At 37.0% G+C, this 14,561-nt stretch overlaps 1 protein-coding gene across 1 annotated transcript in view; it reads right to left on the reverse strand.

Annotated features, from left to right (window-relative positions):
• ARHGAP20 (Rho GTPase activating protein 20) overlaps positions 1-14,561 on the reverse strand; it is a 204,143-nt gene that overhangs the window by 54,374 nt on the left and 135,208 nt on the right. Inside the window, exon 4 of the mRNA XM_069554976.1 lies at positions 7,550-7,699. Coding sequence (XP_069411077.1) covers positions 7,550-7,699 — 150 coding nt within the window. The remainder of the gene's footprint in view (positions 1-7,549; positions 7,700-14,561) is intronic.

Consider the following 14,561-nt stretch of genomic DNA (forward strand, 5'->3'; position numbering starts at 1 on the left):
GTGTCTCCTTCAATTTTTTTGGAGAGTTTGAGAAGGACAGATATTAGCTTTCCTTTATATGTTTGGTAGAATTTTCCTGTGAAGCCAGAATTTCCCTGTGAATTCCTAGACTTTTGTTTGCTAGCAGTTTTTTAAAAAATTACAAATTCTATGTCAGTGATCGGTCTGTTCAAATTGTTTGTTTACTCCTAATACAGTGGTATCAGGTTTTGTTGGAAATTTGTCTATTTCTTCTATGTTGTCCAATTTGTTGGCATACAATTGTTCACAGAATTCACTGATGATTTTTGTATCTCTATGGCGTAGGGCTTCCCTGGTGGCTCAGAGGTTAAAGCGTCTGCCTGCAATGTGGGAGACCCAGGTTCGATCCCTGGGTTTGGAAGCTCCCCTGGAGAAGGAAATGGCAACCCACTCCAGTATTCTTGCCTGGAGAATCCCTTGGAGAGAGGAGCCTAGAAAGCTACAGTCCATGGGGTCCACGACTGAGCCACTTCACTTTCATACTTTCATGGCATTGGTTGTTATTTCTCCTCCTTCATTTCTTGTATTTCCTTGGGTCCACTCCCTTTTCTTCTTGGGGAACCTCATTAAAGGTTTATCGATTCTGTTTATCTTTTCAAAAAACCAGCTCATTGTTTCATTGATCTTTTCTATTTTTTGGGGGGGCGGGGAGGGACTCTATTTTATTTGTTTCCTTTCTGATCCTTACTATTTCTTTCCTTCTGCTGACTTCGGGGCTTTGTTTGTTCTTCTCTTTCTATTCCTTTAGATGGCAGGTTAGGTTGTATTAGAGATTTTCCTTGTTTCTTGAGGAAGGCCTGTATTGCTATAAGCTTTCCTCTTAAGAGATGCTTTTGCAACATCCTAAAGATTTGGTAGTGCTGTTTCCACTGTTATTTTTCTCAAGGTATTTTCTCATTTCTTCTTTCATTTTATCATTGACCCAGTGGATTTTCGGTAGCATGTTGTTTAGTTGCCAAGTATTTGTGCTTGTCATGTTTTTCCGGCTGTAACATGCTGTAATTATTTGCCAGTCATTATTGGAAAAGATGCTTGCTATAATTTCTATCCAATTAAATTTGTTTACACTTGTTTTCTGGCCTAGTATGTGATATATCCTGGAGAATGTTCCATGTACACTTGAAAAGAATGTGTATTCTGCTGGTTTTGGTTGGAGTGTGCTGCAGCTATCTAAAAAGTCCACGTGGTTTAGTGTGCCATTTAAGGTCATTGTTGCTTTAATAATTTTCTGTCTGGATGATCTGTCTGTTGATGTAAGTGGGGTATTAACATCCCTTACTATTACTATATTAATAATATTATTGTCAGTTTCTCCATTTATGTCTTTTAATATTTGCTTTACATGTTCAGGTGCTCCGGTACTGAGAGCATATATGTTAATGAGTATAGTATGCTCTACTTGTATTGGTCCTTCTTTTATAAAATAATGCTCTTTTCTGGTCTATTGCTATAGCTTTTTAAAAAATCAATTTTGTCTGTTATAAGTATTACTACTACAGCTTTCTTGTCTTTTCCATTCATATGAAATACGAAATATCTTTTCCATGTTGTCACTTTCAGCCTGTGTGTCTTTAGTTCTGAAGTGAGTCTCTTATAGGCAGCATATTGGTGTTTTTTTTTTTTTTTAATCCAATTAGCCATCCTGTGTCTGTTGATTGGCACATTTAGTCCAGTGACATTTAAGGTAATTACTGAAAGGTGTGTATTCATTGCCATTTTATTATTCTTTTCTGGTTGTTTTTGTAGTTCTTCTCTTGTCATTTCTTCTTTTTCTGTTTCTTCCCTTGTGGTTTTATGATTATCTTTAGTAGCATGCTTGTGCTCCTTTCTTTTTACTTTTTAAGTATCAATTATAGGTTTTTGATTTGTGGTTATCATGGGGTTCATATACGTTGACCTACAACTACATCTACTTGTTTTAAGCTGTAGTCATTTAAGTTGAAACACATTCTAAAAGATTTATATTTTTTATCCCCCTCTCTGACATTTTCTGCTTTTGATATCATATTTTACATTTTCATGTTATCCCTTAACTATTTATTTGTAGTTATAATAGCTACTTTTACAACTGTCTGCCTTTTTATTTTCATACTAGCTCACTTAAGGGGCTTCCCTGGTGGCTCAGAGGTTAAGGCGTCTGCCTGCAATGTGGGAGACCTGGGTTTGATCCCTGGGTCAGGAAGATCCCCTGGAGAAGGAAATTTCGTCCCTACTATGTACTTTTCTTAGTGGGATTTTCCCTTTCCTATAGATTCTTATTTATTTTCCACTTAGAGAAAATTCTTTAATTATTTTAGGGTAGGTTTAATATGGATGAACTCTTTCAGTTTTTGCCTTCTGAGAAGTCTTTTATCTCTTCTTTGACTCCAGATGATAATCTTGCTAAGTATCTCTTCTTTGACTCCAAATGCTAATCTTGCTAAGTATCACAGGTTGCAAGTTATTCCCCTTTAGCACTTTGAATACATCATGTCACTGCCTTCTGTCCTATTTAGGATCCTCCTTGCTTCCTGTACCTGGGTATCTGTTACTCTCTACAAGTTTGGGAAATTTTCCACCATAATTTCATGAAATATTGAGTTTCGATTTCTCCCTCTCTTCTCCTTTTGGGTTACCTATAATGTTAATGTTGGTAAGCTTGATTAATGTTATTCCAGAGCTCTCTTAAACTCTTTTCATTTAAACATTTTTTCTGCTCTGATCAGGTGTTTATTATTCTGTTTTCCAGATCACACAGTGTGCTATCCTTTCTAGTGTATTTTTAAATTTTAGTTATTGAATTCTTCATTCCTAACTGGGTCCTCTTTTATTTTCTAGTTTCTTGTTAAAATTTTTCACTGTGTTCATCTATTTTTCCCTAATCAAGTTAATATTTTTACTATAAATGCTTTGAATTCTTTGTCTGATAAACAGTTTATTTCATTACATATTTCTCTCAGGTTTTCTCTTACTTCTTCAACTGAAACCAGTTCCTCTGCCTTTTTCATTATGCTTAACATTTTCAGCCTCTGTGTATTTTGGTGAAACACTTACCTATTACATTCTTGAAATGGTGTACTTAGGTGGGAGCATCCCTACACAGACTGTGTATGCCCAGTGCCATTGGTGGCAGAGCTGGATTTGATGTAGATGAAAGTCAGATGTTTCCTCAGTGGGTGCCAGCAGCAATAGCCTTGGTAGTGGATGTGGCTGGAAATGGACAGGTTAGAGCTGAAGCTACTTGGGAGGCAGGACTTCCTCTCGCCTCAATGAATCTCAAATTGCTACAGCAGAAGCCCTGAGAGTCAGGCCTGAGCTGGCTCTGTTCCTGTTAAGCGTGTGCTTTCACTTCTCTAAGTACTGGAACCTTTGTTCCAGAGTGGGGCTGTGCTGATGCAAGGGGGGCTCATGTGGGTTCTTGGTTCATGTCAGCCTCAGACAGACATCTGAGCTGTCTCTGATCTGCTGACTGTGCAAGAATCTGCAATTGTTTCCCTTACTCTGCTCATAGGCAGCTGTGGGTCTGAGTCCCCTTTGTCCTCCCTCCTCTGCTGCCTCCACCCTGATGTCCTGTACTGCAGGACAGTCGGGGTCTGTGTGAACTCTCCATATATTGTGGCATGAGCTGTAATGAATCAGGTGTCATCAGAGTTCTGGTCTGCATCTGATGTACTCAGGTAAGCACCAACAATGGCCACTGCTACCCCACCTAAACATCACCTCAGGACCAAGTCACCTTTGGTCAGAACCAAGTTCTGTTCCTAGTCATAGCAGCTCTTGGTCCAGTGGGGAGTTGCAACTGGAGGAAGCAGGGCTTGAGCATTTCTCCACTAGGCCCAAATCATGCACCACTGAGGTGGTTAGGGAAAACGAGCAGCCTCTAGAGCAGTCCTCTATCAGCCTTCTCCACTCTGCCTCAGAGGCAAGCCAGCTTATGAGTGTGTATGTGTGTCTCTGTGTGAGTGAGTGTGTACGTGCATGCAAGCAGAGTCCAGGTTTCCCACAGCATTCTTGTTAGTTCCAGCAGTTCCCCAACCAGCCAAGAGGGCTGGTCTCCCCTGTGTAGGATGCCAGGAGTGGGATGCCCAATCTGTGGTTTGCACTGCTCACTCCCCAGGGCAGGTCTCTGCCTGTGGAATCTCCCTTTTTCTCTGAGGATACTCCTGGTGGCAAGCTCCCAGCCTGATCACTTTTCTTTTCCTCCTGATTATGTTTGGATCTTTCTTACAGCCTTGGCTGTACAGGAGTCTTTCTGCCAGTTTTCAGCGAGAATCATTCCACACGTAGATGTGGAATAATCTACATGGGCGAAGGTAAGTTCCACATCCTCCTACTCTGCCACTTTGATCAATCTTGAGTCTTTAAATACTCTTAAAGATGCTATTCCAGTGATCTCTGAAACAGCCATAATTTCTGATGAGAAAACCACAGTGATGCAAACTGTTGTTCTACTGTATGTAATGTGTTGTTTTTTTTTTCTGGCTGCTTTCATGATTTTCTCTTATATTTGGTTTATAGCAGTTTGTCTACAAATAAACAGGTGAAGCTTTATTCATATTACTCCCATTCACGGTTCACAGAGCTCACTGAATCTGTACATACATGTCTTTCGCCAAATTTGGGAGATTTTCAAATCATTATTTCTAAAATATTTGTTCTGCCGCATTCCTTCTCTCTCCTTTCCAGAATTCCCATTACATGTATATTATATATTTTGGCTTTCCTCCAAGTCTCTGATGCATTTTTGATTAAAAATCTTTTTTCCTCTCTTCCTCAGATTAGACAATCTCTGTTGATATACTTTCAAATTCACTGAGTTATTTCTCTTTCATTTCCATTTTGCAACTAAAGCCACAGAGAGAATTTTTAAAAATTTAAGATATTATAATTTTTAGTTCTAGAATTTTCATTCGGCTTTTGAAAAATATTTTCTATTTCTCTGCTAAGATTTCCTATCTTTTCACTCATTTCAATTGGCTTTTTCTTTTACCTACTGAGCATAGTTGTAAGAGTTGCTTGTAAGTTCTTTTATAGCAATTCCAACTAACAGATCATCTCATGATTGGCTTCTATTTATTACCTTTTTCCTTTCTAGATACTTCATAGATTAAAAAACTTCAGATAATACTCTAGACATTATAAATATCTTATTCTGGAGACTCTGAGTTTTGTTATATTTGCAAAATAATGTTGTTTTAACAGACAACTCATTTTATTCGATTCAAGCTGAAAACCCTACCTCTCCTGTGTTCAGCAGCAACTCAGTACAAGTCTTTCAGCCTTAGCTTGAATTCCATATATATGTGGTTCAGCATTCAGCTGGGCAGAGTCTAAACAGAAAATGTGGAGCTTCCTTTCTCTGTTACTCTTCTTTCTGAGATTTCCTCCCTCAAGTTCTTGCGGCTGCGGCTGACCCAAACTCTGTACTTCAGTGTTTCAGCCCAGAATGCCTGAGTTTTTGTCAGTTTAGATGCCCTGCACCATAAGTTGACTGCTAATGCCTTAAAAGCAGGAAACTCATGCAGTGCTGATGCCTTGTTTCAAGTTTCAATTCTTCCCTAAAATTTGCCAACATTTTGTTCACTTTCCAGAACCTTCAGGAGGTTGTTGCTTATATTTTGTTCAGAGTTTACAGTTGTTATCTGTAGAGTGGTCAGTCTGTTAAGACCTCACTCTGCCATACCAGAGTCTGAACTCTTCCACACTACTATTTTTTTTTAAAGAGTAATATTTGAATTTCAAGATAGGTTTAGATTTTCAGGAAAGTTGCAAAGATAGTACAGAGAATCCCTATATACCTCTCACCCAGTTTTGGTTTCTTCTAATGTTATCCTCTCACATTATCATGGCACATCCATCAAGCTAGGAAACTGATATTGGTGCATTACCATTAACTACACTACTGACTTCAGATTTCACCAGTGTTTCCATTAATGTCCTTTTCCTATTTTCTATTGTAGGATACCACATAGCAGATTCAGATATCATGTCTCCTTAGTGACCTTTACTGTGCCTTTTCATGTTTTGTTTTTTGATTTTTTTTTGATTGTGACAATTTTGAGGCTTACTGGTCAGGTAACTCTATAGAACATTCCTCACTTTGGGCTTATCTGACATTTTTCTTGTGATTAGACTGGGGCTATGGGTATTGGAGACAAATACCACAGAAGCTCCTCAATACACTAACAAAGCACAGATGATGCCCACACGACATCACTAGGGATGCTAACTTAGTCATTCAGTTAAAGTACTATACTTTTTGAGGAACTATTTTATAAATTATTCAATATTTTCCCTTCTCCTTAAAAAAGTTTTATGGAAACTCCTTGTTTAAAGAAAAGACATAATGTAGTCTCACCCTTCACTTGAAATCCCTTCCTTTCAGCTCTAAACACCAGGGAGATTAAATAATATGAAATGACAATATTTAGAGAAGCTTGTCATGGAAAAGAAGACACAAGGAGAATGATACAAATGTATGTTTCTTCTAAATAAATTCTTAAAATCCTGTGGTAGGTCAATAGTGCATAATAGAATTTAATGGCATGCCTTTCCTTTATTAGAAGATTAACAGTTTCAAAAAAATAGTTATTTGGTTTTAAAATGATGCCTGAGGAATTGGATGGTAATGAGGAAGTAGAAAGAAAAATGTGTACTTGAAATAAAAACCAGCTCTTTTAGGTGTAAAACAAATACTGAACATGCCATTGTTCAATATCATAAGTCTGAGTTTTTGTATGCTCACTCTAAACACAAAAGTGTCAATTTAGCCTGTTCAGATAAGAGCACAAAGATTCTCTCTTCATGCATTCTCCAACTCCATCCCAGCCAAGGAATAAGTCTTAGGAAACTGACTTTCATTCCTTGAATTCATAAATCTGGTTTTTATTGTCACACTTCTGTAGATACCAAGTTAGAACATGATGTGCAGTTAGGAACCACATTATTTCATTACATTAAATTTATTTCTATAATTATAAACTATTTTTAAAGAAAATCTGGGAGTATAAATTGGTTATTCAAGCTTAATTGGAGTGTTTTATAGAATTTGTTTCAGTAAAACATCTGTTTCAGTGGTTTAAAAAGCTAACTTGAAAACTCAATATATAAAACAGTGCCTAAGCATGAGGGAAGGGAATACTGGAGAGGGAGGTCCTAGAACTCTGATTACTCTTCCTCTTCCGTGGTGTTAGAGGTGTTTAAGTAGCCCCTTTAAAAAGTCACAGCTCAAACCAAAGGTAAATGCTTTCAAGAGTTCTCAATATTTACCATTACCTTTCACATCTTTTAATAAAACAGTTTTTGGGAGAAACATGAAGCATATAGGTGTCTTTATTGAGGGTGTGCCAAAAGATGAATTATGGGCTTTAGAATACAAATGAACTTCTCTATAAAATAGATCAATCAGAATAAAATATGTTTCTTTAAAAAATTATGGGAACAAAACTGAATTATCTTTTTTTCCTCTCCATTCTAGAAATTACATAGCTGTCTGTATTTCACAGTAGCAAACTCATGTGAATAATAAAAGACAAGCTATGGTTCTCACCTGAAAGTGGCCACAAAGTTCACTGTGGGCCAGCCCAAGACAAAGGATTTCATGGCATTGGTGTTGCCTTCTCCCACTTCATCCACACAGCTTGCTGTCCACATGTCACTTAATTTTATTTTATTTTTTATCTTAAAGTTATTGTTATATCTAGAAAGAGAAAAACCAGATAGGATTTCTTGTTATTTTGTTTCTTAAATTTTATGAGAACTTCCATACATGTGATAAGAAGACAGTTTTACTAACCATAGGCAAAGAATGTCTTATTCATTGTTTTTACCTTCAGTGAATTGTAACATGTTCGGTTACCTTAGCCTAAAAAGGCCTTTGAAACATATGACATATTGGTCCTGATGCTTGCATTTATGGTAGCAAATAGCCATAAACTGGCAGTTTTATTTTCTATATGTTGAGCATTGCATTTGGATTAAAAATCCAATTTTAAACTTATTGCTGTTATAAAAAGTTAATTCATTTATTACTTATAACTTGTTTATTTCCAAAAATATCTAAATGTCTGGGTAGAGATTAAACATAAACATTATTTATTAAAATATTTATAAAATTTCCACCTTGTATACACTAAAAATATAACCAGGAATTAGAGAAATTTACAATGCATTTCCAACTGAGTAGCTTTATGACTTTCTAGTCTTTACAAGCAAAGATTATTTTAAATTTCCTTAAAAAAATTTTTTTTCTTACCACCTCCCTTATATTGTGGCTAAAACTGAAAAAAACTATAGCCTAAAAATAGACCTTAAACTAAACTGGAAAAAAAGAGGCCAGGAAGTAATATTTAAAGTAGAGTTGATATAATTGATATTTATCTCTCGATACCCAGAAAGTGATCTACTTTTAAGCTGGCAATGAAACTGCTTTTTGAATTTCTATCTAATCCTCCTTACAACCCTGGTATTGAAACCATCATTCTCTTGACCTACTTTACAGATTTAATGCTTATAATGGACCTGAGACTTAAACAGTTAGAAGGCACTGGTTAAGGATAAAGAGAATGCCCTAGGAAACCTCAGTACTTTCTATCATTCAGAACCATTTACAGAAACACTAAAAGCTAAAATGAAAATCAGATACTTCATATTCCTAAAACTCCTCATGGAATATTTAAAGCTAAAGTTCTTCAGTAGAATTTATAAAATGAAACAGGATTTTTTAGGAGCCTTTACATGAATGATAATCTAGATTCAAAGCCTAATCTATATTTCCTGTAAGGCAAACAGTGTAAATATAATAGAAAAGTGCCTTGTGGCATAATGACTTCATTCTTTATTTCAGTATTTTCCATCCTATTGCTATAAATCATTAGATTTTTTTTAAGTAAAATCTTACTTTTTCTCTTAAAAATCTTACTTCTTGATGGCAGCTATTTAAGGTAATATAAAATTGAAACTATGAATCTTTTGGGAGGAACAGTGTGTTACATATTGAGTTTTTTTTTTTTTAATGCAGGCTTCTCTTTATATTAGAAACATCACATACCATGTGGGAACTTGTATATCTATTCATCTGGAAAAAAGTCATTCCAATAATGCCTTCCCTAGATCAATAAACTGTCAAGACTGTCTACTTCCTTATATTAATACAAAAAAACAAGGAGCTATCTAAAAGTGTAAACAACACTTTCATTCTAATGGTCAATACTTATTGAGAACTTATCATTTACCAGTAATTGTTAACATGTTACACGTATTAGTTTAATCCTCAAACAGTTTTATAGACAAGAAAATGTTGTCACAGGGAGACTAAGTAATTTGCTAAAAGTCCAACAGATTAACTAGCAGAGCTAGAATCTGAACCTGAGCAGGGTTGACTCTTGAGCTTTCTTATGCTCATAACCATTATGTATCTATAAAAAGTCCTGCGGACATGGCCATTCTTAAAAAGCACCTGGAGGGGACTGTGTCTCCATGAAGTTTTCTTCAGCTTTATTATCTTAAACCTTCAGTTCAGTTTAGTTGCTCAGTCCTGTTTAACTCTGCAGCCCCATGGACTGCAGCAAGCCAGGCTTCTCTGTCTTTCACCAACTACCAGAGCTTACTCAAACTCATGCTCATCAAGTCGGTGATGCCACCCAACCATTTCATCCTCTATCATCCCCTTCTCCTCCCACCTTCAATCCTTCCCAGCATCAGGGTCTTTTCCATTGAGTCAGTTCTTTGCATGAGGGGGCCAAAGTATTGGGGTTTCAGCTTCAGCATCAGTCCTTCCAATGAATATTCAGGACTGGTTTCCTTTAGGTTAGACTGGTTGCATCTCCTTGCTGTCCAAGGGACTCTCAAGACTCTTCTTCAACACCACAGTTCAAAAGCATCAATTCTTTTGCGCTCAGCTTTCTTCAGAGTCCAATTCTCACATCCATACATGACTACTAGAAAATCCATAGCTTTGACTAGAAGGACTTTTGTTGGCAAAGTAATGTCTCTGATTTATAACAGGCTGTCTAGGTTGGTCATAGCTTTTCTTCCAAAGAGCAAACGTCTTTTAATTTCATGGCTATAGTCACCATCTGCAGTGATTTTGGAGCCCCCCAAAATAAAGTCTCTCACTGTTTCCACTGTTTCCCCATCTATTTGCCATGAAGTGACTGAACCAGTTGCCATGATCTTAGTTTTCTGAATGTTGAGCTTTACGCCAACTTTTTCACTCTCCTCTTTAACTTTCATCAAGAGGCTCTTTAGTTCTTCACTTTCTGCCATAAGGGTGGTATCATCTGCATATCTGAGGTTATTGATATTTCTCCCGCAATTTTGATTCCAGCTTGTGATTCATCCAACCCAGCATTTCGTATGATATACGCTGCATATACGTTAAATAAGCACAGAGACAACATGCAGCCTTGTTTGAACCAGTGTGTTGTTCCATGTCCAGTTCTAACTGTTGCTTCTTGACCTGCATACAGATTTCTCAGGAGGCAGGTAAGGTGGTCTGGCATTCCCATGACTTTAAGAATTTTCCACAGTTTGTTGTGATCCACACAGTCAAAGGCTTTGACATAGTCAATAAAGCAGAAGTAGATGTAGATGTTTTTCTGGAACTCTCTTGCTTTTTCGATGATCCAATTGATGTTGACAATTTGATCTCTGATTCCCTTGCCTTTTCTAAATCCAGCTTGGACATCTGGAAGTTCATGGTTCACATACTATTGAAGCCTGACTTGGAGAATTTTGAGCATTACTTTGTTAGTATGTGAGATTAGCGCAATTGTGTGGTACTTTGAACATTCTTTGGCATTGCCTTTCTTTGGGATTGGAATGAAGATTGACTTTTTTCCAATCCTGTGGCCACTGCTGAGTTTTCCAAATTTGCTGGCATGTTGAGTGCAGCACTTTCACAGCATCATCTCTTAGGATTTGAAATAGCTCAACCAGAATTCCATCACCTCCACTAACTTTGTTCATAGTGATGCTTCCTAAGGCCCACTTGACTTCTCATTCCAGGATGTCTGGCTCTAGATGCATGATCACACCATCATGGTTATCTGGGTCATGAAGATCTTTTTTGTATAGTTCTTCTGTATATTCTTGTCACTCTTCTTAATATCTTCTGCTTCTGTTAGGTCCATACAATTTCTGTCCTTTATTGTTCCCATCTTTACATGAAATGTTCCCTTGGTATCTCTAATTTTCTTAAAGATATCTCTAGTCTTTCCCATTCTATTGTTTTCCTCTATTTCTTTGCATTGATTACTGAGGAAGGCTTTCTTATCTCTCCTTGCTATTCTTTGGAACTCTGCATTCAAATGGGTATATCTTTCCTTTTCTCCTTTGCCTTTAGTTTCTCTTCTTTTCTCAGTTATTTATAAGGCCTCCTCAGACAACCGTTTTGTCCTTTGCATTTCTTTTTCTTGGGGATGGTCTTGATCACTGCCTCCTGTACAGTGCCATGAACCTTTGTCCATAGTTCTTCAGGCAGTCTATCACATCTAATCCCTTGATTCTATTTGTCACTTACACTGTATAATCGTAAGGAATTGGATTTAGGTCAAATCCCTTAGAAGAAATGGAGTAGCCACACAGTCAACAAGAGAGTCCAAAATGCAGTATTTGGATGCAATCTCCAATATGACAGAATGATCTCAGTTCGTTTCCATGGCAAACCATTCAGTATCACAGTAATCCAAGTCTATGTCTCGACCAGTAATGCTGAAGAAGCTGAAGTTGAATGTTTTTATGAAGATCTACAAGGACTTCTAGAACTAACACCCCAAAACGATGTCCTTTTTATTAGGACTGGAATGCAAAGGTAGGAAGTCAAGAGATACCTGGAGTAACAGGCAAATTCGGTTTTGGAGTACAAAATGAAGCAGGGCAGAGGCTAAGAGAATTTTGCCAAGAGAACACACTGGTCATAGCAAACAATTTCTTCCAACAACACAAGAGACAACTCTACACATGGACATACCAGATGGTTAATACCTGTATCAGATTGACTATAGTCTTTGCAGCCAAAGATGGAGAAGCTCTATACAGTTAGCAAAAACAAGACTGGGAGTTGACTGTGGCTCAGATCATGAACTACTTATTGCCAAATTCAGACTTAAATTGAAGAAAGTAGGGAAAACCACTAGACCATTCAGGTATGACCTAAATCTTAAACCTTACTCTTCTAAATCTCCTTACCTACAAGGCTTTCTGATGGGACTCATTTTTTTTTATGGACTTGGGGGACAAATCTCATGAACATTTATGTCCATAAAGCTAGAAGTACTAGTTTAAAAATATTTAAAACTAGCATTTCAATTTATATTAAGATGGAGAGCCTTAGGGTCACAGAGTGTTTCTTCAGATTTTTCACTTTAATTTTGAATAGTATTAGATTATTCCAATAGAAATTTAAAAGTATGAATTCTAGATTTCACTCCATTCCAAGATGGAGATGTTCTATTAAATACATTTTGGGGTAGAGAACATGTTATATTCCATGAGTGTCTGATGGTAATCCTTTTAGTAATGAATTAATAATTGGAACTTTTTTTCTCTGCATCTTTTTGACCTACATAGAATTCATCATTACTTCTATATTTCTTTCAGGAAATAGAATATGAGAATAGTTATGGTTTAAGAGAGTATGAACTATCTCCATTTCCTTGTGTATGCTCAGTCGTGCCTGACTTATTGTGACCCCATGGACTGTAACCCATCAGGCTTCTCTGTCCATGGACTTCCTGAGGCAAGAATACTGGAGTGAGTTGCCATTTCCTTCTGCAGGGGATCTTCCCAATTCAGGGATCAAACACGTGTCTTTTGTGTCTCCTGCATTGGAAGGTGGATTCTTTATCACTGTGCCACCTGAGAAGCCCTTTTATTTCCTTTTTTGTATATCCAAATAGGTGCTCTAAGGCTATTAACACAGGGGATATATCAGCTTCTTTCTAAATACAGTGATGCTCAAACATTGTTTTAAAAAATGTAAAGACACAATTCTATAGGAAAATAAATTTTAATTTACCTTTCTAATGAATATCAAAAGTGGTCCTTAAGGTCACATCTAGCTTTAATATTAATACTTGTTTAATTCAATATGGAAAAGAATGACAATAAACTCAAAAACAATTTTAGGCAAACATTGTCAACATTCTACATGAAATGGAGTAAATAAAATACCTTAGCCAAAGAAAGACTTTTAAAACATTCTGTATTATTGTACTCACTAAAATCCACTTATTTTGACTAAATAAATATGTGGCAGTTGGCCAACTATTTATCCCCCCTGAGTTTATTTCTATAGTATCAACTTAAGGACTGAAAGCAGTTTCCAAATGGAGCCTGAAGATGAGCTGAGGCAATATTGAACGTAAGGTAGTTAGTCTGGTCACTAAGTATATTAAGTACTAAATAACTCAGTTATTTAGAACTGAGTAATAAAAGTGATAGGGAGGACATACGTTTAGTGTATCAGGGGACTATTTCTTGGTCGCTATTTCAGAAAGAATAAATTATCTCTTATTAAGAAGGATCTGTCAGTATATTAAAATGTTTGATACACATATATGTATGTATATATCAGCAATTTCCTGAACAACTGTGGTAAAAGTTTTGCAAGATGGCAGATTTTATTTGTTGTTTAATTGCTGAGTCAAGTCCACTTCTTTGCAACTCCATGGACTGCAGCACACCAGGGTTCTTTATCCTCCTCTGTCTCCTGGAGTTTGCTTAAATTTATGCCCATTGAGTCAGTGATCCTATACTGATGTCAGTACTCAACAGTAATGATTATCTCCTCAAATATACGTTTTCTCTGTGTCAAGGAGAAAGAGTTCATGCCCTCACAAAATTAATTTAGACCACTCATACTCTTTAATATCCCCAACTATAGATAGTTATCTCCTCAAATATACGTTTTTTCTATGTCAAGGAGAGAGTTCATGCCCTCACAAAATTAATTTAGACCACTCATACTCTTTAATATCCCCAACTATAGATAGTACTTAAAAATTCAACAATCCCACTTCTGTATATTTATCAAAGAACTGAAATCAGGATCTAGAAGAGATACTAGCACTTTCACGTTCAATTAAGCACTATTTACAATAGGCAAGATGTGGAATAGTATTGTGTAAATGTGTAAATGTGTAAATGGCTATGGTTTTTCCAGTGGTCATGGTGTGGATGTGAGAGTTGGACTGTGAAGAAAGCTGAGCACCGAAGAATTGATGCTTTTGAACTGTGGTGTTGGAGAAGACTCTTGAGAGTCCTTGGACTGCAAGAGATCCAACCAGTCCATTCTGAAGGAGATCAGCCCTGGGATTTCTTTGGAAGGAATGATGCTAAAGCTGAAACTCCAGTACTTTGGCCACCTCATGCGAAGAGTTGACTCATTGGAAAAGACTCTGATGCTGGGAGGGATTGGGGGCAGGAGAAGAAGGGGATGACCGAGGATGAGATGGCTGGATGGCATCACTGACTCGATGGATGTGAGTCTGAGTGAACTCCGGGAGTTGGTGATGGACAGGGAGGCCTGGCGTGCTGCAATTCATGGGGTCGTAAGGAGT

Source organism: Ovis canadensis, chromosome 15 (genome assembly GCF_042477335.2).
Source record: "Ovis canadensis isolate MfBH-ARS-UI-01 breed Bighorn chromosome 15, ARS-UI_OviCan_v2, whole genome shotgun sequence".
NCBI lineage: Eukaryota > Metazoa > Chordata > Mammalia > Artiodactyla > Bovidae > Ovis > Ovis canadensis.